The sequence below is a fragment of the Vidua macroura genome, chromosome 12 (genome assembly GCF_024509145.1).
Source record: "Vidua macroura isolate BioBank_ID:100142 chromosome 12, ASM2450914v1, whole genome shotgun sequence".
NCBI lineage: Eukaryota > Metazoa > Chordata > Aves > Passeriformes > Viduidae > Vidua > Vidua macroura.
The window spans coordinates 7,063,799-7,091,513 of NC_071582.1; the positions used below are offsets into that span (position 1 = coordinate 7,063,799).

The window sequence follows — 27,715 nt, forward strand, 5'->3', positions numbered from 1 at the left end:
ACTACCTGCAACACACTGTGTCCTGTGCTGTTGGTGGTTTTAAAGTATTAGAAGATGCAAAAAAGCCCATGTCAGCAAAGGAATTAATTATATTGACAAAGGCAACAGGGATGAAAATGCATGTGATATGTAAAGTTACAAAATTAATGGCTGATTTACAACTTCAGCTGTTTTAGTACAGCATTTTGCCCAACTTCAAATTGTTCTAAAAAGGATTAGATATAATTAATGCTGTATGACCTCCTTTTTTCTTCTTTTCAAAGAATGTAGAGCTGTACATCTAATGAGGACCCCTGAAAGGACTATTATGTCCAATTGTCTCAATTATGCAAATAGCGTTGATATTTTAGCAGAAGGGAGGGGGTACTTCAAATTAAAAGTTTCAGCTCCTGCTTTAGCCTTTCTGCAGTGCCGGCATTTTTACAGCAAGTACATCCCCTGTTTGAAGAGAGGAAAGGAGGTTTAACAAATTGGAGATTTGGGCGCTATCAAAGTAGATTTGTTGTGCCTTGTTCCACCATGAGATGAAAATACCCTCTGGGCAGAGAGATGGGTCATGAGACTTCTAAAGGATTACCTTCAAAGGGAGTCATGAGATTGGTTTGAACAAAGAAGCTGCTCACATGCTTATCATATGAGATTCTCTTCTTAAAGTGGTGGAAACCCATCTCCTTGGGAATTCTCATGAACTTCAGAGACTGAAAGTCCTAACAGTAAGATGAATGAGACGTCTGAACAATAAACAGAGAGATGGGACAGAAGCGCAGAGTTAAATGCACTTTATTTATTCTAGCTGTAATTCATCTTTCCAAACTCTGAAACACTTCCAGGGACAAGCAGGTAGGCCATGATTTAAAATTATTTTTCATTTCATTCCTGATAGTCTTCTACCTTTTGTCACAGCAATATGCACAACTGAAATTTGCGCTGAAGAGCTGCATAGTGACCCGCAGCTGATGGGAGAAAGATAATTCCCTTGAAATGACAGTGTTCTGATTAGACTTCTTCTTGGATTTCTCATTTTGAGAGAAAGAAGATAAAATGAGTTTTCAGGTCCAAAAATGATGTCTCAACACTTCAAAATTAAAAAATTGCTTGAGTGTGACTGTAATGTGATGTAGAAATGCTGGCAAAGAAGCATCACGTACCTTTTGATCTACCTCTGCAGGTAGATCAAGAGACGGAGACTGAGACGGAGTTCTGGGGTTTTCTTTACTTCATAGGTTGTAACTTTTCATTTTTGGGGGGCTGTTCTGAGTTTTCAAAATTAGCCAGTAATATTACTTTCTGGAGCTCTCTTGTGGCAATACGCCTTCTGATGAGCAAGCTTCTTTCTGTGTGTATTTGTTTCCAGGAGAGTTCATCAAGGTCTTACAGTAGGTCAGGTATTATGGAAATCTTGGAACTGGAAGAGGGCATAATTTTTGGTGGTTTTCCCCACCTCAGTGAGTGCTGGCAATCAAGGAGGTTGCCCAGTGAAAGATTTTTAACAAACATCAAGAGCCCCATCACATTCGTACCCGCAGTGCTGCTGCTGTCGTGTGAAGCAATGCATTCCTGCCATAGAGCTCATTGGGCTGGGAGGTGAGAGGTCTCATGGAGCCCCAGCCTACCTGTGATGTCTGAGTATTCACATACCAATCTTTCAAGAGATTGAGGAGCCAAAGAAGCCCACATTTGGCCCTTGTTACCCCCCAGCTCTTTAAAGTACGGCCCCAAAGAAGCTCCCATCCACTGTTATGTCCTTCCTGCCCTTTGCTGTGGTCCCACTGGGCTCTGAGCAGGCACCCACCACCTGCTGAGCCAGAGACAGCCATGGAAACAGCTCCTGGCCTGTTCCAGTCTACTTTAGCTCCTCTAATTCAGGATTTTAAAGTTTTCTTTTCTATTTTTGGTAACGGATTAAATCCAGAAAATGGAAACTTTTATTATAGTTTTTCTCCACTATCACTCTAATTCAAATCATGGATAGACTGTGGCAACAAAGTGCTGCACACCATGATAAAAAAGTCCAGGAACATCACTGGACATACTGTTTTCTGTTCTGTGGCACCCATTGGTTCTCTTCACTCACCTCTTCATGGGTTTTAGATGCATAAGGACTGAAAAGATTGACCAGATTTTCTGAAAACTGTAAGCTGTGCAATCTTCCATTGCCCTCACCCTCTGTAATTATTTCCGCCCTGAAAGATTCAGGTTTTCACTAAGTTCCCAATAAATGTTGGCAACTCTCTGGTGTACATAATGCAATATTTCAAACATAAGTATTTAGAGTCTGCAGGAAATAATTTAAACCTTAAATTCCAATGCTTTTATAAAGGTTTCTGAAAAATTATGAGAAATAATTTTGTGCAAACCCTGCATTCCAAGAGTTTAAATAGCTGGAAATTCTTTTTTGAAAATGACAGAAAGCAGCAGGGAATAAAATGCACCTGATTGTGGCATGTTCTATGAAAGGTTTCAGGTCTTAACTAATGCCCAGAAAAAAATTGCTCTACTGAGTGTGAAATTAACCACAGAAAGTTGCAAATTTTCAACTGCTCAAACTCTTTAGCAGAATTCTACCTGAAGAATCTTGCTGTCAGGAAAACTGCGTGTGCTGCAAACTAATGTTCATTTCTCCAGAGGCAGATTGGCTAACCAGTGTGTTACATACATATTTGCGAAAAGGCTGCATAATTACAGTACACAGGAAAACTAAATGTCTATAGTATCTTTTCTCAAAATACATATTTGTTCAGCATCTCCAGAATTAAGAGACTTCTGAGATATCCATATATTCTTTATATTGTGAATAGAGAAATGTTGCTTCGTAGCATTTTTAAAGTGCATTTTATTAACGTGCGTCTCAGTATGCCTTAAGTGCTGGGTTTTTGTCACCACATTTTGAAAATGTCAGTGTAACAAATTCTTCAAGCCCCGCTGTTTAATGTGCTTTGTACTTCAAGTAATACTAATTACAAGTGTGCATTTAGAACAAACTCTCATAGATTAATAATACTCCATGCAACATGTAGTCATTTTCTTCAGTTTTATGTTTGTGGTTTGCCCTGTTTCATAAAGAAAAAGGTCTCAAACCATACTATTATGTAATGTATGAAAAATCAGTATGACAAACTGACTTGCCAGAAGTTGTATAGTTCTCTCTGAACTAGGAACTTGTAATCTCTTGTATCAAAGAAGTGCTTATACTTTTAGTCCTTTTCCAAACAGCAAGCACATCTTTGATTATTTCTACTCTAATAGCTTTGTTTTTAATATTGTGGACTTGAATGACCCAGTCTCACTGATGGAGGCAATATTCTAGTCCAAATCAATGTTTTTTTGCATCTGCATATAAGTGTAGGGCTAGTAAGGGCTAGTCTTTTCTGCAGGCATGGTTGACATCTACTGACACAATTTTCTAAACCGCAAATAACCAGAAGAATTAAGTATGTGGGTAGTTTTAGTGAGAACTGTTCTCAGGCTTAGTTTTGTATTAAGGGAAGTACCTTGTCATGTTGATCATGATTTCATAAGTGTTGATTAATTGCACAAAGGTTTGCTATTGAGGGTGTTGAATCCCAGGGGTTTTCATTATAATAGCAGTTTTATATTTCAGGTTAGAATGAATGGCTTGTACTAAAGGCTTATAGTTTAGAATAATTTAAGAGAAATAGCCCACATGCAAATAATCTGGAAGCACCCTGACTTCTTTTAAAACTGTTATCTAGCAGAGTCTTTACATTAGCCAAGACAGATAATAGTTATAGTACAAAAAACATTCCTGAGCCTTGTCAGAACTAGATACCAGGGTCATCTTAAATCTTTAAATAAGAATTATCAACAAAATTGTCTTACAGATGAAACTATTAATTACCAGTCTACTTCGGCTAATATAATGTTAGAGGCTGTTTACTGCCTCTCCCTGCCCATCCATCCTGCTGTAGCAGACCTCTTGAGAATAGTCACTTAGGTAAAGCTGCTCACCACTTCCCATCTTAGTGTCTTGGTTTATATGTAAGATCTAGGAGTAAAACTGGCATATGGAGTGTCTATGGGCTGAAGGTTCTTCGGGGAGAAAAGTGCAGAGGCACAGAACAGGCTGGTGTTTGTGTTCCCCATCTCCCAAGCACCCAGACAGAATGGCTAAAGGCAAGAGGAGGATCTAGCAAGGTATTAACAGAACTGGAATAAGTAACAAATGGAGATTAACATTATTGTTGACATGTCTTCCCTGAAATTTGGTGCAGTAAGGGAAAGGACAAACTGTTGCAGGAATGCCTTTTGCTTCCTTAAAGTGTGGTAGATGTGGTGTCTAAGGTTGTCAGTGAATTTCTTTTGTATTCTACACAGAAAAATTCTGTATTGCAAAACTACGCAGGGTATGTTCTCCCCAGGCATGCACTGAGCCAGGCTGTGCTGCAGTACACTCCAAATAGTTCTTTAAGTTGCTTTATTATAGTTTCATTAGCTGTACAGTTACATTAGTGCTGGGCTGTGCTTGCCTCTCTGTAGGGGCTCATCCAACACACTTTGCTTCTGTGCCTCCATGGACTTTGTGCTGAAGCTGGGGATCTCCACCATTTCAAAGCAAGCCAGTCTGCTCTGGTATTGAGGCTGTAGCTGTTTTTCCCCTTGCAAAGCCTCCAGGGAAGTGCTGTGTATCTCTCGGAGATGCAGCAGAATGGTCTTAGCTTTGAAAAAGGAGCTTGTTACTTCTTACTTGCATACTTTGCAAACTGTGTCCCTCAGTTAATGAATATAGAGAGAAAATGGAATAATTTTCTTTTTTCAGCAGATGTTTGCTGTGCCTCTCCAGGAACACAGAGTGTAATGAAGCCATGAAAGCTCCTCACAGCTCTCTGTGCAGTGTAGCACCATTTTCTGGTTTGCACACCAGCAGCAGGAGGGATTTCTGGCCTCAGTTTGAAATAGCAACATTGCTTGCCTCTCTTACAGGCACTGCCATCCTGCCTGGTGTGTGTTAGTCTCTACCACAGAAAAAGGTTCCCTGACAAAGTTGCTACAAAAGCATGGGTTCAAACTGAACAATATGAAAAACACAGTAGGCTGACTGTCTCGAGATCATATATAAGATTTGATAAAACTCTCTCTATCACTAAGAATAAGAATAGTCTCGAGCAAATAGGATTTTATTTGAAAGAATCTTTAAACTGTTACAAATCCCTATGCTCTTATTAGTGAAAAATATTGGAGGTCCTCTTTCTATTTGGTGTTTTTTGGTACTTCATAGTCTAATAATTACTAAAGCTATTTTTGGTTCTACAAATACATTTTTGATAGAGCTCATGCTTTGGAAATTTAGTAGATTCATAGACTGTTACTGTGTTCTGCAGTTGGGGACATTGTTCATGGCTCTGGCTTCTTCGTGGCATAACACAAATTTAAAATAGCATTATGGTTTTATGCCCTCTACTTATTTAGCAATGAAGAACTTTTCAGTACAATCTTACCAGTTTGTAAGTGGCTACAGAATTGGCTATTAACATACATCACATAGTTTGGAGGATTTTTCTCTGAGCAAGACCTTGTTATTAGGAGGAAAGTAATTTCTAGGCAGAACTAATCACCTGAAAGATTAATTAGTTGGGCACTTGGAAAAATTGTTCCTTCAGAGTGAAGAAGGATGATGAATAGTGTAAGTGGGATGTTGCATTTAAAGGCAGCACAAAATAGAAATTGTTCTCATGTCAGGATTTAAGTTCCAGATAACAGAGATTCTGCTAAATAATGATTTCTTTTTTCTCCCAATTATTTATTGTTCTTATTTACTTTCTTTTAAGTAAGAGTGCACATGCTCTTGATATGAATTTCATTTCACATTCAGATGACTTCTTTCTCTCACTATCTCATCAAAGCAAACATCTCTGTGCTCAAATCTAGCATGAATATCCCAGTTTAATTCTGTAGAGCATTCTAATTTTATAATTGGGCAACACAGCTGAGATTTGATTTCTCTGGTAATGCCACCTTTTCTGCAGCATACTGCAAGCCATAGGGTACATTACCTGAAAAGTTGGTCAGATGGTGTTAACAGGGCCACAGATGGATGTTTCCATAAATGACAACAATCAGTCCACATCTTAACAAGCTGTCAGTCAAAGTAATTTGTACTAGCCCACAGATGTAAGCTCTGCTTCCTAGCCAGATCCATTTTTGTATTATTTTGTGCTTGATTTAGCCTGAACAGCTCTGTCAAACCCTGTATTATTCATGGCATACATTTGTTTGGTCCCTTGCCTACTCCCTCAGTCCATTTGTGCACCAGGCACTGCCTGCATGTCCAGTCCCCATCAGTGCACCAAGCCCTGCTGTTCACATGCCTGCTGACCAGCTGGGCCTGGTCCAGGCAAAAACTCTCTGGAGTGCAGCAGCTGTGGAATACTGCTCCTTCCTTGGGCCCCAGGTGCCTCTGAGCTGTGTGACAATGGATGCTCTGCAGTTACAAGGTGAGGCCAAAGCCCCATCCCGTCCTGTCCCCAAGACAAGCAAGCCAAGCCATCGAGCAAGGACATGAGTCCCTGTTCCAAGGAGCAGCACTCTGGGGGTCGTTGGAGCTCATAGAGCTCAGTACTGGTTTTAGACCTGCTTAAGCATGGGCTTTGGATGTGCTCCAGTGGCACAACAGACTCTCATCTCCATCCCCTGTCACTCCCCAAATTCTTCCACTTCCTTTGCTGGTCATTACATTCATCACAATCATGAAATACTGTGCCATCCTGCAGGGATATATCTTTACTGAAATTCAGAGCTTCTGGTGACACAATGTCATGTAAGGGTTTGTAGTGTGACATTTCCAGTGGTTTTCCTCTCCTGTCTGGATTCCCACCTTGGAGATTCACCAAGGATGTATTTACTGGTGCATAGCCCACGTGTTGTTCTTGCATAAAGCTGCAGTGAAACAGGGCTGCAGGCTTTGTTTTGGTACAGCCTGAAATTCAGGCCCAGTACTTGTTCACTGAATGCTTGGTTATATATGAAGTGAAATACGTAACATTTAATGTTAATTTAGTAGAAAACTGAAATTATCTAGGTGTGGGAGAGAAAATTTTCTTCAGTTGCTGTAGCCATAGACATGCCTTTTTCTCAGCAAATAGTGTAATTAATTTGCAAAAGTCAAAGGATAATTGGTGTTTGTGGAACTAGTTCTTGTGTTTATTAATTTATATATTAGCAAGGTGACTAGTCGTTTAGGGTCTTGATTTTGTTACTCTGGGATTTACAAACCAGTTATACTAATCTCTATTTGTTTCTGCAGGAGGATACCTTTTTAATGCTAAAGACAAGTAGGAAAACCATATAATGGAATGATATAAATCCAGTATTAGTTCATGCTGTTTCTCAGCAACATAGTGGTTTCTAGGCTGAAGTACACGAATCAGCAGTGTTTTGGTTTTGTTTTTTTTTTTTTATCATAGCTTAGCAGACCTGTTGCCAGTTTACATAAAGGAGAACAAATATACCACTGAAATGTGTTTTTTTCAAAACTAGGTTCTAATTAATACATTCAGGATTTGCAGTAACAAGCAAGTTTGAACTTCACCACTGTCAACAAGTTGGGTCTGCTTTTTTTTTTGTTTACTTCAGAGGTGTGTGGAAAACCACTGTTGGTCTGTTGGTCTGAAGACTGTAGCTGATCTATCATAGTCCTTTAACAATTCATCCATTCCAAGGCTGTTAAAAGGTGCTTATTTTTTTTCAAACTCACAAGAGACAGTATGTGTACTTATATTTTTCCTTGAAAGACCAAGAGCTTTTCAATTCAGAGAGAGAAATTTACAGAGTCTGTATAAAGTAAGTGGAGAAAGTGCCCATTTTCTGACAGTAAATGTTTCTGCTCAAGTATTTGCACTGGATTATAATGAAGCTTTGGTTAAGCAGATTAAACAGACAAAAGCAGTGAAACTTCAAAGGCTGACCAAATGTGCTGAGGTTTTTATTTCCCCAGTCTGTAATGCCTGCTTTTGCCTTCCTCTCATTAGCACAGAAAAATAAGCCAGTAGAGCATAATGTGTTGTCCCTCTGTAGTGCCTGCAGCGACTGATTCCTAACGGGGTTCTAGGGGTGAGTATCGAAGGTTCTTTCCAAAGTAGCAGTAGATAATATACCTCCTCTGAGAAGGGTTTTAAGAGCAACTGCCCAGCTGAGAGTTCAGCTGTTTGTAGAGCTCCTTTTAGATACCAAGATGCAAAAGCTTCCTTCCAAACACAGATGTTAAGTCTGTGACTTAATCCAATGGTTAATTAACTATTTTTACGTGCTCAAAACAGCAAAAGAAACTCTGTGCTTTGATAAGCTACAAGGAATAAGGTAAAGCAATACTCACTGGCATGGTGTAACAATCCAAACTGATTTGGTATTTCTAGGTTGCATTTTCCAGTATTCTCTACAGAACAGTTAAGTGTGCAGTATCTGTTACGGTTTTTATTGTGAAAAATGTTTCCTGCACTGTGGGATTGATTTGGGCTTTTGTGTCGCTTTGTCAAGGAGTTATCAGAGACCACACAGAAGCTGGAAGTTTTAATCAGGAGGGCAAAGTGAATGTGTTTAGAATATATAAAATAATAAAACCAAATTAATTAAAATATTAAATATGTACAATTTTAGAAGTACAGAAATTATGTAAGCTCTGTAACAGGTTCCTGTTAAGCTCATTTTATAATGTTATAATTCATTAACTAGTATGGTATATATGAGAAGTAACACTGGACATAGTTGTTAAACAGCAGTGCATTTGTACACTTTGTACATTTGTATGGTTTTGGATTAATTTTGAACAATTACTATAATTAAAATCAAATGGACTATTTTTGGATCTCTGAATATTTTGAACTGCCTGAATACCTGTGAAGTAGCAAAATCTCATTCTGAGCAGGTAAATGGCATTTCCTTGATTTAATCACCCACCTCCACATACCACAGAGCCTCATGGATCTCCCTGTTGGGGATGTTTAATCTGGATTTTTCTAGAACTGTACTGATGCTACAGAGCAAAAGCATTTTCTAAGCTCCACTTCAAATAATACTATTGCTAAAATGTGTCATGTTGTAAAAGCCTTGCCAGAAGGTGTATGAAAAGAGTAATTTTGTTAATAATTTTGGAAGAAAGGCTCTTTAGTTTCATTTGAAGAAGGGATCTTTGGAGTCAAGACAGAAAAGCTGACCAAGTCCCATGGCCTTTCGATATTAAATTTAATACTCTTTTCCTTCTTATTCTGCTACATCACCAAGCCCTTTATGCTAAATGCCTGAGATAGATGCCTTGTCATTCAGAAAGCAAGTAAAGTTGTAAGCTACAGGAAGTTTTGTCTATGAGTTATTTCTTCCTCACTGTTGTGCTGTGAGGTCCCAAACAACTCAGTCTAAAATGACATGAGATGGTTCTGCCTTGGTAAATCAGCAAGATGGGAGTGGAGAGCAGAACTGCAGGATCTCCCAGGCCACTGACTACCCAGACTGGCTTAGAGGCACCTGAGAGAGGTGAATTGTGTACCTGAGCAATTATGGACCCCTTTTTAATGAAGTAGAAACTTGGTTTGGCAACTTCCTTGCAGTTACTTGCAATGAGGAAACTTCAAGTAGTCCCCTATAATTTTAGACATAGTGGAGTAAATGAAGAAGCCAGATGGGAAGTAACAAGTCAACAAAGGAGCTTCAGAGACAGCTCTTGCCTTGCATGAGAAAGAAAGGTGAACTATGAAACCCTCTGTTCATCATGCTGGAGCCTGTGCAGCACTCAGGGAGCGTGGCTGGTCTCAAAGCTGCTGACAGGCATCTGCAGCTGACTTTCTTAAGTCATACTCAGCAAGGTTTTAGTTCTTTTTAGGAAAAGTCCCTTTCCTTTTTTTTAAGTCAGCCTGAAAGTTCTTGTGTCATTTTTAGCTTCTGTGTCTGCAAAAATTTAATTTCACTTCCACAGCAGAAACTAAAGCAAAAGGTACAACATTTGCTTGCAACGTGAAAAGACAGTTTCATAATACAAACTCAGAAGAGGCAATTTTTATCAGCAAGGCAAAGATATCGGTGTCATCAAAATGTAAGTGGTTTTTAACATTTTTCGTTTCTTTAAAGTTAAAAGCCTTTTTTGAATTCGCTTTTTAAAATTGGTTTGCAAGCAATATAATAGGCCAACATAAACTGAAGGTTGTTTTCTTCCTCCTGTTTCACAGATACCCAAAGTGTTTGTGCTTTTATGTCACATGGTCTTTCAGTTTAAAAATGCCTCCTTCCAAGACACAGCTCATTCAGCGTAAGATATCTTAGAAAAGACTGGAACTTGATGTACAGTAGGAAAAAATTATCTGAGAAGATAGTTAGTTATGAAGGGAAAGTTACTGAGGAGCACTTTCTGCATACAAAGAATGATACTAAAGCATTGTTTGGAGGAAATACTATTATCTATTTATTTCACAATTTATACTGATTTTCTGTGCTACGTTGAGTCCATTTACTGTTTACTGCAGTAAGAAGGAACAGATGCATTTTTTGGTCAACCTTGAAACTTTAAGAGCATCATCTTTCTACAGAATTTTTTTACACACATTCGAGGTTTGAATTTTATCCAAGTCGTAGAAATTCACATCACTTCATGAGTAGATGTATCTGGTGTTTAAAACTGATGTAATGAATTTAGTAGCTGAAAATAGAAGGTGAATGTTGCTGTATCTGCCACAGAGAAATATATCAGTACATTTCTTTTTTTTTTTTTCCTTTCTCTCTTTTAAGGGTCAGAAGGCTTGGATAGAGAAGACCTTTTCTAAAAGAGAATGCATCTATATAATTGCCAACAACAAAGACGTTACCAGGTAACATTTTTAATTTTTGTTTCAACAGAAAAGCTTAATACCAGAGAAACTGAACTTGGTTTGGGTTTAGATGTGTGAAACCCAGTTTAGTCACTGCCCATAAAAGGAAATGACAGGGGAACAAAAGCACAAGTCATGCTTGCACTCCAGTCTGCACAGAGCCATGGGATATGTCACTCAGAGATGAGAAGGCAGAGAGCAGGGGAGGCAGTGAGTTGTTAGCTCCTAGCTTTGCAAACCATGATAGATTCACCCTGAAAGCAAGGGTGCAGTAATGCGGTGCCATCCTTCACAATTGGTATGATATTACCAATGACAATAGCAGACAGGGGGATTTGATTTCTTAGTCAAAATATTAATATTACTTAATTGACTAGCTACATATTGTCGTCCAGCTTGTGTGGATAACAGAACAGCTAATGTCACATGCAAGCTGTCACCTCTAAGTAAGAAATAGGTGGTCAGTGCTCCTGTTCTGCATTTTTCCTCCTTGCCTGGCCTTTTACTTAGAGCAACTTTCCAGTGCATAACACAAGGGAAGTGAATTTTTTTATCTTTGCATGTTAAAAAACCTAAGGCTGTTAATTCTGGCATACATGTGCATATTCATCTTGGGCAGTTGAAAATCTAATTTCTGATATTTTTTTTTTTGTTTTGTTTTAATTTTTGAAGATACTATAATCAAAGTCACTTCAAATTTTAATCTCCAGGTGCTGCTGTGGCCAGCTCATTAACCAACATATTCCACCTCCTCCAAGTATAACAGCTAATAAAAATGAAGAAGAAACGAAGCAAGTGGAAGCTCAGCCAGAGAAATGGTCTGTCAGTAAACACACCCAAGCATACCCAACAGATGCCTATGGAAACCTGGAATTCCAGGGAGGAGGACATTCAAATAAGGCCATGGTAAGGGGCATTGGGTACTCTAAGGTGTTTATTCATCTGGTGTTCAACAGACTCTTGAGTTTTCTTAGCAGTAAAAGTAACAGCAGTTCAAACTTCTGCAAACATTCTATTTGTTTTTCCTCTCTTCTGAAGAAATCCAAACTTAGATTTGTTTCTTTGTTTGAAAACTTAAAAACTCTCTCTTCAGGATGAAAGGCAAACAGTAACTATTCTTTGCTCAGACAATTTTCAGAAGAGGTTGAGTGACAGCATTACACATTGCTCTTTGCAGTACATCCGTGTGTCATATGACACTAAACCAGATTCTCTGCTGCATCTCATGGTGAAAGATTGGCAACTGGAACTGCCCAAGCTCTTAATCTCTGTCCATGGAGGCCTCCAGAATTTTGAAATGCAACCGAAATTAAAGCAAGTGTTTGGAAAAGGTCTGATAAAGGCTGCCATGACCACAGGAGCTTGGATTTTCACTGGTGGTGTTAGTACAGGTAAGGAATTGCCATAACTTTTAGTTTACTTAAGAATTCAATGTTGTTCATTCACTAATCTTTCCCACAGGCAGAAGATTTAAGTATACATGAACAAGTCATTACCCACTAAACCAAAACAGGAGCATTGTAATCATTTGTGTTAATCTCCTACCCAGCCCAGACCATAAAATTTTCCTGGGTCAGTATTGATTTGCATTACTCAGTGTTTCCCGTGAAAACAAATTTCAACCTTGGTTTCAGTAGCAAGGAATCTACCACGAGTTCTAATACACTTCTTTTAGTTCTTGGTTATCCTTGTAGCTAAGAAGTTTCCTACTCCAAATTTAGCTTTGCTGTGGTTTTTTTGTACAAAGATATTTTTATTTCTAAAAGTGTATTTCCTGGTGTCATGGTTTGAGTCCAATGAATAACATACGCTGAGACAGACAAGGGTACAGATTACACTGTGGCAAGTTGGTAACAGGGTAAGTCTTCCACAGGCTTCACTGGATTCAGCACAATGATGTGAGAAGGTCATGGCACTTACACACAACCATTCCAAGATAAACCCATGGTTGTCTGCATTGCATGTCCTACTATTAAGTACCAGTACCAGTTTAATAGTGAAAGCAACACAGTAGCTCCCTGAGAGGCAAGAAGAAAATTTTGTTGTTTAGTGATCAATCTAAAGTGCCAAAAATGCATTAAAGTAATTGTACCTATAGGTGTCATTCGTCATGTGGGAGATGCCTTGAAAGATCATTCTTCCAAATCCAGAGGACGAATATGTGCCATAGGAATTGCACCGTGGGGCATTGTAGAAAACAAGGAAGATCTAATAGGAAAAGATGTAAGTGTTTAAGGAAACAGCTGTGTAAAAAATACATTGTTAATATTTCTGAAATATTACCTTTTTCCATTTCTAAAGCATGCCTAGAAGGTGAAATTGAACAATTTTGTGAGAAAACCTGTTGTTCAAGAATATTTCTCAGGTTGTCATATATGACCTCAAAGTAAATATGGAATTGCTGAGGTTTCCATTGCTTTCAATAGTAAAGACCTCTCTGTGGTGACAGTTTTACATCCCAACTTCAGCATGGCACTCTGAGCCTTCTGTATATCACATAAGGGCCTCATTGTGTGTGCAAGGCTGGCATTTATTATAGGTGGGTACTCTGGAGTGGCATATGAATTACTAGGAACTCCAAATGAGAATGTATTTTCTAATGCACTAAGAGGATTATGTAACAACACTGTGTGAACAAGGAGAGCATGGTAATGAGCTTAGGGGAATATGCAGGGGAGTGCACAATCTGACTGTCATCCTCCAAAGGAAACAGTGCTGTCAGGAGTAAAGATTTGAAATGTAAAAGCAAGCTCCATTTCTAATTCTCTGGTTTTTGTTGTAGAAGTTTGCTTGGTTTGTTTCCTCAGAAGACTTTGAGTGCCTCTGTTGGGTGGCTTGGGGAATTTTCCCATTTGAGTCTGAGTCTTAGTTCTAATCTAGGTGCATCTCTCCTTTTGACACAGGTAACACGAGTTTACCAAACAATGTCAAACCCTTTAAGTAAGCTCTCTGTGCTCAACAGCTCCCACACCCACTTCATTCTGGCAGACAACGGCACATTAGGTAAATATGGAGCTGAAGTAAAGTTACGGCGTCAGCTGGAAAAACACATTTCCCTCCAGAAGATTAACACACGTAAGTAGGAGTGGGGCAAGCTGTAACCATAACATCTTGAAGGTGGCGAGGAAGGGCTTGAGGTACTTGAAAGTATGGAAATTAAAGGCTTCTTCCAGCTCTTTCCAGTGGAAATGTGATCAGGACTGTGTGACTGGACTAGAACATGTGTTGTTTGATAAGTGGTGAAAGAGCCCACATTGAAAAACCATGGAGTAAAGATTGCGTAAAGGGATGAAGAAAAAGCAACAAATAATAGTGAGGAGAAGCTTCAAAGCAGTGAGAATCTAAGGAAAAGGAAATGCAAAGAATTTGTGCACTTCTAGGCTAGAATTCTTAAGCATCAGTAAACACACAGAATGAGGGATTTTTTACAGTTCCTGTTTACAGGAATCCTGTGCAGCTTAGTGATTTCTGATTCTGAATGTTCACACTCAAAATTCTTTGGTCTTCCTGATAAACTTAGCAGGCACTTGGACTTTTAATGACAATTAAGGCAATTTCACCTTAATGCTTTCATATTTAGAATTTTGTGCAGTTTTAAAATTTATTCCAGTTATTGTGGCCTCTCTAAAATAATTTTCTGGCACTTTTCTCATCATTATTTAGGAAAAAAATATTTTAAAATACATATATTTATGAGCATGTAAAAATTATTTTTAAAAGGTGAAATAAAAATATGTAAACTATTTAAAAATAACTCCACAACCCTAATTAAAAATGGTCAAAAAATGTTAATAGTCTTTCAATTCACACATCAGTTAAGAGCTACTGGAAAGTGTACATCAGTTCTACTACTTGCTTTTCTTACCCCTTACAGGTGCCTCTGTAAACTGTGTAAGCCTGTAAAAATAAGAGAAAAGAAACATCCAGAATGGGAATTGCATTGAACTCCACAGAAGTTCCTTATAGGGTTTAAGTGCTCTTATGAGTAGAGCAGAAAACTCAAGTGGAGTGCCAGGTAAAGCCAAAAGGCACAATTAGAGATCAGCCATGAGGTATCCAAATGTTCTGGGAATTCTCTAAGTGCTGCCCTGTGCCTATGGCGAGCCTAAGAAACAGCTCAGGAAAAAGCTGCCCCTTGCCTTTGAGCATGGAGGCAGTGCCAGGTGCTGCTGTCCACAGATAGAAACAGCTCAGCCTGCTTTTGTCATCTTTGTCTTCTGTGGAAGCGCTGGCAGAGCTGGAAGGTTGTGAAAGGGAGCATTGGCTTGAAAGATCAGGAATTCAGGGCCCAGAGACAAGATGTTCTGTCATTCATTTTAATACCACTGGGGCTTGGGGATATCAACTCTGATTTAGGTAGTGTTTCATGTTTTTTGTCATGAGAAGGGCAAAGTTGGGAATTCACATAGAAACCTGTTCTGTGAAGGGCTGCAGTACACCTGCTAGTTTCAACATACAGGGAGTTGTTTTGTTTCTTCTTAATCACTCCAAGCACAGGCACCTCTGCTGGAAATCTCAGGAGGAATTGCTAAAGATTCATGGACACACAGGCCAGCCCATGCTCTGTGACTCCTCTTTATCAGAGCTGGGGTGTACTGACAGGAGGATGTCAGGAAGCTTCTACTGTTACTGTGCATGGTGTTCCTGTTCTTCAGAGAGGAATCAAGGTTGAAAACATGAACTCTTTCATGCGTTCTCAGCCAAACAAAAAAAGTGCATCTTTATAAAGCGCTGGTCATTTCACAGATTAAGAACTGAATTCAAATGCTTATGATAGTAGAATTAGTCAGCATTCAGGTAATGTTTTGTCCTTCATTTCCCTAAGTGTCTTGTGACCAAGGCTACTGAGACCATGTGACCTGTGGGCTTCCCTTTGTCATCCTATGCCTGGAGATCACAGTGAGGCAGGGACAGCAAAGGGATGCTCAGCTGTCGTCTCTTCCATCGGCCAACCATTTCAGCCTCATGATAAAAACACTAATTTCATTTTTTTTATCTTAGGAATAAGCATAGGTATGCCACCTTACTGAAGACTTCCCATAGGTAACCAATGAAGAGGTAAAGCATCAAAGGCTGGGAGCCATCCAAGTAACAGTGAAGCTGATGAAGCAATAGGACAGTCATGTTAGCTGCTTTATCTGTACATGGTGTCTGTCGAGAGAGGTTACAAACATCCGCCAACACTGAGTGGATAAGTGACCAGTGTGGAGCTGATACAAAAGCAAGAGCAGAGAGACCTCTTACTCTTTCCTTTTGGGCTTGGGGAACAGCATATGGATGTTTTTGCTCACATTGGCCATGAAATGGCTATGATTTTCCTAAGGGCTCTGGTTGGAAGTGGTGCTCTAACACAGAAATCACATCCGCTTATCTCAATTTCTTAAACTAAGTTTCAATGACACTTTTTTTTTTTCTTGTTTCTGTTCTTCTGGTTTTTGCAGGACTGGGGCAAGGCGTTCCTGTAGTTGGGCTCATAGTAGAAGGAGGTCCCAACGTGATCTCCATTGTCTTGGAGTGTCTGCGGGAAGAGCCCCCTCTCCCAGTGGTGATCTGCGATGGCAGCGGGCGAGCGTCTGACATTCTGTCATTTGCACACAAGTATTCAGAGGAAGGAGGGTAAGGGTTCAAGATCTTCACCAAAGCTGTGTAGGATTATATGCCTTGCTTTCATAGAGCTTCATTAAACAAAAAAAACCAACAAAACCTCAAGGACAAAATGCTGCTAACAGAGGCATTCTGCTGTCAGTCAGCTTTTGTTGCCTGTTTGGTCTTAGCCCTGAAGTTAGAGAGTAGAAGTTATTACCACTTTGCATGCATGTTATGGTCCTTTGAAAGGAGCTTGCTCTCAGTACAGCACACTGTTTTACAAGCTCCATCAAGGTTTGCTGCACTGTACTTGGTGCTGGGTTGGGCATGCTAGATGTAAGGACAAATTCCCAGGAGTAGCACTTTTCTTCAGGCCGGGGCTGAGGTTAATTAGTGCATGCATTTGCAAAATTTGTGCTGCCTGATTCTGCTGTGTTGTGCGAATGAATTTTATTGTCCAAGAGTGCTAGACCAGCTGTGGAAATTTTGGGCTTCCTTCATTCTCTTGCTTTTGCCTTCCAGGCAAACACCTCATATATTGTCTTAATTAGGATGTGGTATACCTGTCTTGTGCTGAAGATAGAACCTATTTCCTTGACTGAAGTTGAAGCTTAGCTTGTATCAAATATTAAGCAGACAATTAGTATTGCAAGCAGTGTGGATGTTACTTGCTGAATTAGGAGAGCAGCTCTTATGCTGGATTTTGTTGATGTTTAGACATAGCACATATTTAATTGCACCAACAGCAATTCAAGATTCAGCAGCTTTCCTTTCTGTCTAACAAGTTTCCTTAGTTTAGGACAAAACTTGGCTTGCTTTTTCTTTTCTTTCTTATGCATTCTTCCTATCAGCTCATAGTTAATTGAAAGAGTTTATCAGAATCAGTCTCTCAGAGATGTGCTCACTGCATGACTTTCCCTCCCAGTGACAGTGCATACGATGCAGTGTCCAATTTTCTTCTCCAATAATTATGATAAATGTGTTTGTCTAGTAAGGCAGATCTATAATGAGAATTTTTTGTCAGTCCAATCATTTTCTCACAGTGAACTTTGAATTTTACTACATCTCTCAGGCACCTGCTGGTAATGTTTGCCAAAATCTGAAAACACATGTGCTTTATTGGGAAATGGATGAAGATTGAAGGGCTGTTTCGTATTGCTTTGGGAGAGCAAACATTCCTGACCTTTCTAGAATATTTTCAATCTGATTTCTTTAATTATCTTTTGAATTGTTCATTTCTTTCTCAGTTGGGTATTATGAGGTTTCAGATGCATTAGCCAGTTCAGTCCTCTGTTTAAGACCATAACCAAGGTGACATATCAGAAATGTGAAGTATTTTGGAGTTTTTAGCTATATGCAAAGGGACCTGGAATATTTAGAAGCAAAGGTAGGGGTCCTGTAAGGCCTAGCAATAAAATCCTGAAGACTGAACTTGTTAACAGAAGTATATCTATGATATATAAGAGGAATACCTGGATATTATAGTTTCTTAAACAGCAGGCCTTCTGAATATATATTCATTCTGGCAATGTCTTCTTTTATGTCTCATTTTTCATTTAGGATAATAAATGAATCCCTTAGGGACCAGCTTCTAGTTACCATCCAGAAAACCTTTAACTACAACAGGAATCAAGCTCATCAGCTGTTTGTCATTCTTATGGAGTGCATGAAAAAAAAAGAACTTGTAAGTATCCTAAAAGTAGTTCACAAAGGTGATTTCTGTGACCAAACTTTACAGAGTACTTTCAAGTGCCATTTTCCCAGGATTATAGTTTAAGCTTTTTTTCCCCCATATAGCTGCATTACATGTACACATTCATTCATTAGCATAGGCCAAGAAGGGATTACATCTTCTGGAAAGTCCCAAAACCAAATTTCAGATGCTTCTCCTGTGTAAATTGATAGGACTTTTCCACAGACTTCAGCAATAAGACACTGAGAGAAATGCACTAAACCCAGGATCCAGTGCCAAAAGTGGAGGAAAGATAATTGAAGAAGGGGTTCCTAGGAGCAAAAAGCATTCAGAGTGCATCAACATAGTTTTTTTTTTTCCAACATAATTACTCCTTAACAGCCTTTCATTTCAGGAAAAGGGGCCTGGCAGGCCTGTCAAAAGAAACTGAAAAATTGTGTTCCTGAAGATCCCCCCCCTTCCTTGCTCCTGGTTTGCTGCAGGTCTGCTGTATGTGCTGTAGCCCTCACTCAGGTTCCTGCCTGTCTCCCACATCCCAGCTGCACAGAAAAGTGTGCTCAGGAAAATAAAACCTTTGACATTCATATCTGTGGTCTGGAAGCAGTGTATTGAAACTGCATTCACTGTGTTATTGCAGGCAGAATGAATCCCTGAGTGTTTGCCTTTGAGTAACTCTTTCTGTGAATTTTTGTAAATATGATGCCAAGATGAGTTCCATATGTACACCTTCACTGGGTGTAAAGTTGGTAGTAAACATGACTCTGATAAGCTGACTGAAAGAGAATCAAATCAGCCTTCCTAAAAAGTTGGTTGAGAGAAGAGACCCCACAGCTGCTTTAGTCAGAGTGTTTTGAATTTAAAATGTGCATCAGAGCAGGCCTGGTTAACTCAGTAAAATTCAGATACTGGCTGTGCAGCCCAAGCAGACTTATGGTTATGTTTTTCTTTTGATAGTTTTGTCTGTTCTTGTTAATTAGTAATATTTTTTCTGTAGTTCTTCTTTTTCTAATGTCATGTATCTTTGCATTCCTGCAAAACATATTCTAATTGTTGAGAAAAATGCTATTCTCAGTAGTTAATGTGAATAGTTGCTTTTGGAAAATGAAGTATTTGAGATTTTTTTGGTCTGCATTTGGTATTAAGTTTGTTAACGTAGAATATTTGGTTATTCTGCTTTGAATTATTAGTCATCTAATAATGTAAGCTTTACATTAATTACTATTTTTTAAATCATTGAATTGCAAAATGGACTGAACAAAGCAAATGTGACTAAAAAGAATTGCTTTTTTTTAAACTTGGTTCTGCCTTTATGATTGTCATGTGTAACACATCTTGCAGCTAACAAGTATTTGAGTGTTATCATCAATGAAATGGATGCTATGATAATTATCTTGGGTAACTAGCATTTCCATTTCCATTACTACTGGGAAGTAAGAGAGTCATGAGAAAACAATTGGTTTTGCATGGCAGTTTTGTCTCCACATTTTAGAACATGGGTTTGGTGAGGATTTTTCATCAAGTTTTCATTTTCACCAGTGCAGGGATATTTTAGGATAACTTCACTGAAAGAATTTAATTAAACACTTCTGTGAAAATTAAAAAGAAAATTTTAAAAGAAAAATTTAGTGCAACTGTACTTTTTGAAAAATCTTAAATTGAAGGAAATAATAAAGCAGCACCATTCTGGTCTATTTTCTATCCACATGTTCAGTGTGTCTCTTTCCTGTGTTGTAATTTTGTGTGTTTGGTTTTGTGCTGCCCCTTAGATCACTGTGTTCCGCATGGGCTCGGAAGGGCAGCAGGACATTGAGATGTCCATCCTAACTGCTCTCCTCAAAGGTGGGTTTTCCTGGCACTCAGGAAGGCTGCGCAACAGCATCCCAAGAGGACATTCCTATGCACTGTCTGACGTTCACTCTTCGTATTTAAGTCTTTGATTTCTTCCCTTGGATTTTAATAAGTGCCTGAGTGTGTTTGGTTACTATTCAGATTAGCATGAAGCATGAAATCTAGATTGAAAGTTTTGTGTGGCTTTTCTCACCTGAAAGCATGGGATGGCAGTGCTGCAACAACTGCACTGCTGATATTGCAGCTCATTTTATTGCAGTTCTAGCATACGTTAATAAAGTTAGGGAAAAAAATGGGAAGATGAAAGGCTGTCTGGATTTTTCCAGATCTCAGATTGTGCCATTTAAACCTTAGAGCAATAGGATCAGTTCCATATTTAATTGGGGTTTGTAATGTTTGCTGAAACAACTGGTTTCTATCTGTGGATATACAGTAGTTGATAAAGGCTCTATATGGAATCTCTGGAGTCCCCAAATTTACACTTTTATGTACAGCATCATCCAGAGGAGCTGAGAGGGGTCTTTAAGAAGAGTTAAATGTCTGTCTTTAGTATCAGAATAAAAGTCAATGGGGAAGCTTTAAAACAAAAGAGAGACAATCTCATTAATCCTTTGGAAATTAGGATTATAGGGTTAAATTGAAGATGCTATAGTTTGATTGGATTAATCCACTGCTTTGTGTCAGAATTATTCTAATGATAATATGATATGGAGCCAGGCTTGCTGTTTTCTAGTTATTGCAGGAGGTTGTCCAGTCTTGTTTCATCATGTGTGAAATATGAACCCTCTGTGTGTTTCTCTTTAGGTACCAATGCATCTGCTCCAGACCAGCTCAGCCTGGCTTTGGCCTGGAATCGTGTAGACATTGCACGCAGCCAAATCTTTGTCTTTGGACACCACTGGCCAGTAAGACAAAGTTTTCTTTGTTTATCAGTAGTTTAAGTTGTGTAATATTTATACCTTGGGTTTTGATGCTGCACAGCAATGGTGAAACACTGCAGTTTACCTGTGTAACTAAAATCCTTTATTTAAGCTATTTTCATGTCTCAGTATTGAGAGTATGTATTGATGCTTTTTATTGTTTTATCAATGTATTGATGCTTTTTGCTTTACTGCGTGAACCATTTGATGCTGAATTACTCCAAAGTATCATGAGGAGAGCAGCAATCCAGTTTTTTCTCTGTGGAGCTTATGTAAACTAAGCATTATCTGGAGCGAGTTAAGCCTCCAAAGTGAGGTGCATGTGTGCCTCTGCCCTGGGCAGACAGGTTGGAAAGGGGAGGACTTTAGCTGAAGAATAAATGTGTCTCAAGAGATATAAACAGAAATACTGTCTGCAGAACAGGAATGGACCAGTGAGTGGCTACTTCTGCAGACATTATTTATGTATCTCAGTCCTCTCCTCTCTGCTCTGCAGTATGGATGCTATTTGGCATCATGCAGCATTCTTGTTAGGCTCTTTCTGTCTGGCTCTTTTTGCTATTTATTTTCACAACTATTGCTTTCAGAGAGAGCAAAGGAACTGAAGTGTCCCAGTCCTCTCACACTGATTTTATTTTTCAAGAGAAATCCTCCCCAGTCAATCTTCTTCACTACCTTGACTTTCAATGTTACTAATCACAGAATCACAGAAGTCTACTAAGTTAGACTCAACAGCTTTTTAAAAAGGGTAAAGCTGTGACTATGCAGAAAGGCCCTTAAACCTGAGAAATTACCATTTTTAGTTGACTCAATGTGAGAAGTGGTGACTGGGGGGGTGAGCTTGGTAGGAGTGTACTCAAATAAATAGTTACTGTAAGATCAATTAGATTTCTAATACTTTAATGCATTATAAATGCAGCCTTTAGGAAGCCTTACAGCTCCTGATGGTACAGCTCCTGAGAAGGAAAAGAAATCTCCAGCACCTCAGACTAAAGCAGGCAGAGGGAAAGGAAAAGGAAAGAAAAAGGGAGGAAAAGCAAAAGAAGAACCAGAAGAAGAAACAGACCCAAGAAAACTTGAACTCCTGAACTGGGTGAGATGAAATTATTTGTATAAAAAGTGCTGAAGATGTTTTTTTCATTCTGAGGTACAAAGACAGAAGGAAGATACACACTTTCATTCTGTAGAATGCTCTTTTGCACATCCCCACAAGATCAGATTCTGCAGGAATGCTGTTTGATGTTTGAGCCAAGAATCCCTCTCTCATGGCATGTGCACCACAAGCAGCCGTATCTCAACAGTACAAGTCAGTACTGAGCTGCAGCATCTTCTTCCCTGCACTTGTCAGAAGGAAATAAGACCTCCAGTGAACATCTTCCTTCTGTGAATGTGTTAGTTTAACTTGTTCCTATCATGCTGAGCACTTAAATCCCTTTCTCACATAATGTGTCAAGCACGGTATGCCTGGTTTAGTTAAAAATGCTAAAGCTACATGTTGAAAGACTGAAAGTTACAGTTGTACTGCTAAAGTTTTGGAAGACTCTGCTATCTCTACTCACTTCATGTGGTTTAAATGTTACTTTCTAAATTCTTTTTTACTTCCAGACTAATCAACATATGTGGGAACTCAGTCCATATCCTAAGTAGTGAAAATGGCTGCTGCCCAACCAACTCTCTTGTACTCACATGGTCTCACATTCTCCACCCTGCAATTCAGGTGAACTCCCTGGAGCAGGCTATGCTGGATGCACTGGTCCTGGATCGAGTGGACTTTGTGAAACTGCTTATTGAGAATGGAGTGAACATGCAGCACTTCCTGACTATTCCTCGCCTGGAGGAACTTTATAATACTGTGAGTGAGCAGAAATACTAAAAAGCCCTGTGATATTTTGCCACTGTATTGTATGTGACTTGAATCACCACCAAAAGTTTTATAAAAAAGGGACATTACACAGCTCTTGATAGAAAGGTGTTTGTCACTGTAGCCCAGTTCCTTCTTTTCACCGCTCTGGAACGTGATGGCACATGGTTGTCTAAAGTTCTGCTTAAGATGCTAGATCACTAATTGTGTTCATGTTTGCAAAAACTCTGAAGAACTGAAGATCTAATGGACCATGAATTACTTTTGTTTCAGAGACTGGGTCCACCAAATACGCTGCATTTGCTAGTCAGAGATGTGAAAAAGGTAAGCAGTGTTACATTTGTGTGATAGCATTAGCCATGTGAATCAACAGTAAAAGCAAGCATAGATGGGGCCAAGCAGGCATTTGAAATTAGATGGCAGCTGTTAAGAAAAGTTAAATGTCTCCCTATGGCAAACAGTCTAAATCGGGTATGGCAGTGCTAGCAATTTAAAAATGAAGGAGTTAACTGAATTAAGCTCTTATCGTGTAATATGGCATTTGAGATTTAGGTTGATACTGTTTCTTCTCTACAAAAAGCTCCCAATACAGCACTGCAGGGGAGGAGTGGAGGCAAAGGCCTGCTAGATTAACTGGAAGCCCCACTCATGACTGCAGAATTGTTTGTTTCCTTGTGTGTTTTCCAGTTACTTTTCTCCTACTAGTCCAACTTTTTACCTGGGAGAAAATCTCTTCTGTCCTAATTTGTTATTCATTTGTTTCCATTACATGAAAATTTGTTCATTGTATGTGAATAGGGAGGGTCATTGTGAGATTTGTCATATTTTCTTTCTTAGAGGTTTTGAAGCTTTTATTCAGTAAAATTCAGCTACATGAAATTGTCTATATTAATTTCTGCAAGGAAAACTCCCAGTTATTCCAGGGGGGTTCAGATGTGGGGATTATGCAGTACTGTGTTAATGTATAATTCATATTTATCTGCTTCATAACTTAACACTTTTCTCATTCAGTGTTGTCACTGTGAGTGTCACTAACATTCCTCTGCATTCTGCTGTCTGTCTGTCTCTCCTCTTTCCCGTTGCATTTCCATGCTCCCTCCCTCAGCGGCAATCCCGGGGATTCAGTTGGGTTAACCTGGAGGTGATGTGCTTCCTTAGGCTGTAGTTGTTCCATCATAGCAGCTGCTCAGTGGTGATGTAGAATCAGTCATTGCTGTAGGATATAGCTTGGACAATGAAGCACCATTTTTTCCAGTGCAGTCAATACAATTATCCAGTTTTAGCTGTAACTGCTGGAATTAGAGTTTGCTGCACATTAATCACGGTCTGCATTGTAGTCTCAGCTGTAGATAATATGATGAAATGTAAGTTTCCATTAAAAAGTATGTAAAGTATGCTTATCAGGGACAGTCACCATGACATTGCCATGTTTTTATACTGGATTAATGATAATTAGTACAGAGTTTCTTAAGTTCATGAATATAACCTTTGTAAACAACATAAACTTGTATGGATGCTCATCTATGAGTAAATCAAATGAAAATTTGCTCAGAAATATGAATTCTGCTAACAACAAAACCAAAAAGCTATGATCCCAAAAACTTTCATTATGTGCATAAGTTAATTTCACACAAATGTTTAAAGATTGAACTCAGCGTCTGTAAATAATACCCATGTTCCAATTTAATCATGACATATGTCTAGCCAGGCAATTTAATCTATGTCATTTCCTTATCCTATATCCTTATTAAGTTGTGGGGGTTTTTTTTGTAGGGAAATCTTCCACCAGACTATCATATCAGCCTAATAGATATTGGTCTTGTCCTGGAATATCTCATGGGTGGAGCCTATCGCTGCAACTATACTCGGAAAAGTTTTCGGACTCTTTATAATAATTTATTTGGACCAAAGAGGGTAAGAATGAATTAATCCTAGATGTGGCCATTGTGGTGGTGGTAAAAAATAAGTAATATTCTGTTCCTTTGTTTTTGTGAAACACTGCATATTAAATTCTAAAGAAGTGGTGCAAGGTAGAAGTTGAAACTCCAAGAGTGAAGTTATATAAGACAGTTGTAAGACATCTGTGTTAAAGGATGTGAGGACATGAGAGGTGGTAAATACACAGTAGTTTATCCTATTCCAGTAGTTTACAATCCAAGTATTCCAAACTGTGGTGTGCTTAAAAGCACTTTTTTATTTTTTGCTTTTGTGACCATGTGGTGATTTTAATTCTCAAAACATTATTTATCAAATTATTCATTTAACTCTTCAGTCTGAATTAAAATCTTTCCTTTGAGTGGAGGATAGATATTTCCTAACCCATTGCATTCCTGTAAATACAATTTAAATGAAGAGTAGTAACTAATTGCAGCATTATTGGTACAATTATTTATAACAGTAAGTTTCATAATAAATGCTGTACATTTGTAAGTGAAAATGGGTTTGCTTGGTATTGTTTGGTCTTTCAAATTTTCCTCTCATCTAACTGATTTTCTTTTCTATTTTTTAATATTCAGCCAAAAGCTCTTAAACTACTGGGAATGGAGGTAAGTTGGATTTATTTAAAATACTGGTTTTATCAAAACATTTCCTGGTACAATACCCTTTTGTTTTTATTTGATTTTCCTAGGGTGTAGAGGACCTAATTTTTTGTCCTCCATTTGAGATTTTATGTCTTGTGCTTCAGAGGTGGTAAATCCTTTGTGCAATTGATGACCCCTGAATTTTCCATAGAAGACAGAGGTCACCACTTGCAGGAGTTAAAACTGCTCAAGGAAAAGTACATGCTCAGTTGCTGAAGAGTCATCTTTGAAAATTGTGTGGGAGGTTGAATTCTGAATTTGGATTTAAATTCACGTTTTGTTGAAAAATAGTGCATAATGCTGAGCTTGCTTGAATGAGAACTGATTTTGTAGAACAGCAATTCCTTTAACTTGCAATCCACTTCTGAGATTGGACTCAAGGTCTACAGTGATGATGAGCTCTGTCTTATATATGCAATGTTCTTCCTACATTTTTTAAACCCTAATTTTCCCAATCATGGCTTTTCTCCCTTCAGGATCCTGCTTCATTGTCACTACTTCCCTTCAGTTGCTTCCATGTTGGCTCCTGTAGTAATGGCCTATCTTCCCTATCCCCTTAAGAAATGGGATACTTAATACCTTCCAGGTGCACTGCATACATAGAGGAGATTGCTTATTCCAAGGTGAAGACGCCCTTTGGTATCTTGCTGTTCTTAAGGGTGCTGTGTGCCTGTCTTTGCCTTTTGCATGGTTGCCATGGCCTGCACGTCAGTCAGAAAAGCGCTCTGGTACCTGGAAGATGTGCAGGGATAGAGGAATCAGAATCACAGGCATATGGAATCAGAAATGACAGTGGAGCCTATCTGTAGGGAATTCAGCTTTGTTAGAGTCCCACTGACACTGCAGAGGAATTCATTAAATATTAATTTGTTGCAGACCAGCCTGTGCGATCCCACATGAAGTAGAGATCTGTGTACAATGCAGTGTGAAGGGATGCTTTCAGTACCAAGGGGCTCTATTGCACTTTTCCAGGATGGGTGACTTGTAATTACGTGTACAAGAAACAGCACCCTGAATAAAATCTGAGTCTGTGTGTGCTTGCCCAGTGCATGCTCTGTCCTGTTGCTTTCATGGTAGCAAACAGCAAAACCAACTTAGAACTTTGAGTATTAATGTGTCCTCTCAGTACTTGTTCCATGCATGGCACTGTTGTCAGGTGAGCTGTTAAAAGCTGATGGGAACAATTTTTCTTCCCAGGATGATGAGCCTCCCACCAAAGGGAAGAAGAAAAAGAAGAAAAAGGAGGAAGAGATTGATATTGATGTGGATGACCCAGAAGTCAGCCGCTTTCAGTACCCCTTTCATGAGCTGATGGTGTGGGCTGTGCTCATGAAACGGCAGAAGATGGCCCTGTTCCTTTGGCAACGAGGGGAGGAATCCATGGCCAAGGCACTTGTGGCTTGTAAACTCTACAAGTCTATGGCCCATGAGTCTTCGGAGAGTGAGCTGGTGGATGACATTTCTCAGGATCTGGACAACAACTCAAAGTTAGTAGATGCAGAGTAGATTTTATATCCACTTGCTACAAGCTTGCTGAGAAACTTTACTTTTAGTTCAGTACAATAATTTCTAAATGTAGTTTCACAGAAAGCCATTTGGAGCCAATTTATCAACTACAGACAAGGCAAAACGTGGTCTCTGGATCTCAAGGCAACACTAGCAAGGAGAAAACTTGCATTTTTTCCTGACAGAATGCATTCTTTCTTCAGCTTCTCTCTGTAAAACTAGCTAGTTCTATTTCACAAAGTTATTTTTAGAATTTACTCCCAGAAATTGAGTATCTGATGACATATCTAAACTACTTTTAAGATGTTGTTGGTCTAAGCAAATTCCCTCTGTTCACTAACGGTTTGTTTGGAACTTTTGTAGACTGTCCCAAATTAAACTTGAGATTAGTTGTTCTTATCACTCTACATGTGTGTGGATAAGCATGATGCCCAGTGAACAGAGCTAAAACCCCAAAGCAGACTGATTTCTAACTGTAACTTCACTGATCTTATCTTGTTCCAGAGATTTTGGCCAGCTGGCTGTTGAACTCTTAGATCAGTCCTATAAACATGATGAGCAGATTGCCATGAAACTGCTGACATATGAGCTGAAAAACTGGAGTAATTCTACCTGCCTGAAGTTGGCTGTGGCAGCTAAACACAGGGACTTCATTGCACACACCTGCAGCCAGATGCTCCTGACAGACATGTGGATGGGGCGACTGCGTATGCGGAAAAACCCCGGCCTTAAGGTATGTCTGTTCTGCATCATTTCCAAAGAGAGTTTGTTGTGTGCATCACTTTGTTATACATAGTGTTTGCATAGCAGAAGTCACTTACTTAGAGATGTTTTACCCATTTTAAAGCTAATTTCTTTTGTTTCCAATTTCAGGATATTTAAGGCATATTACACCATGACAAAGGAAAATA

At 39.0% G+C, this 27,715-nt stretch overlaps 1 protein-coding gene across 1 annotated transcript in view; it reads left to right on the forward strand.

Moving 5' to 3' along the window:
• Positions 1–828: 828 nt before the first annotated feature.
• The window catches only part of TRPM1 (transient receptor potential cation channel subfamily M member 1), a gene marked incomplete at its 5' end in the record, with an annotated part of 46,485 nt that continues 19,598 nt past the window's right edge, over positions 829–27,715 (forward strand). The window contains 17 exons of the mRNA XM_053987885.1: positions 829–840; positions 10,729–10,808; positions 11,519–11,714; positions 11,986–12,199; positions 12,907–13,031; positions 13,712–13,883; positions 16,250–16,424; positions 17,955–18,078; positions 19,854–19,926; positions 20,740–20,840; positions 21,775–21,948; positions 22,573–22,707; positions 22,990–23,040; positions 24,490–24,630; positions 25,233–25,262; positions 26,496–26,785; positions 27,309–27,537. Coding sequence (XP_053843860.1) covers positions 829–840; positions 10,729–10,808; positions 11,519–11,714; positions 11,986–12,199; positions 12,907–13,031; positions 13,712–13,883; positions 16,250–16,424; positions 17,955–18,078; positions 19,854–19,926; positions 20,740–20,840; positions 21,775–21,948; positions 22,573–22,707; positions 22,990–23,040; positions 24,490–24,630; positions 25,233–25,262; positions 26,496–26,785; positions 27,309–27,537 — 2,322 coding nt within the window. The remainder of the gene's footprint in view (positions 841–10,728; positions 10,809–11,518; positions 11,715–11,985; positions 12,200–12,906; positions 13,032–13,711; positions 13,884–16,249; positions 16,425–17,954; positions 18,079–19,853; positions 19,927–20,739; positions 20,841–21,774; positions 21,949–22,572; positions 22,708–22,989; positions 23,041–24,489; positions 24,631–25,232; positions 25,263–26,495; positions 26,786–27,308; positions 27,538–27,715) is intronic.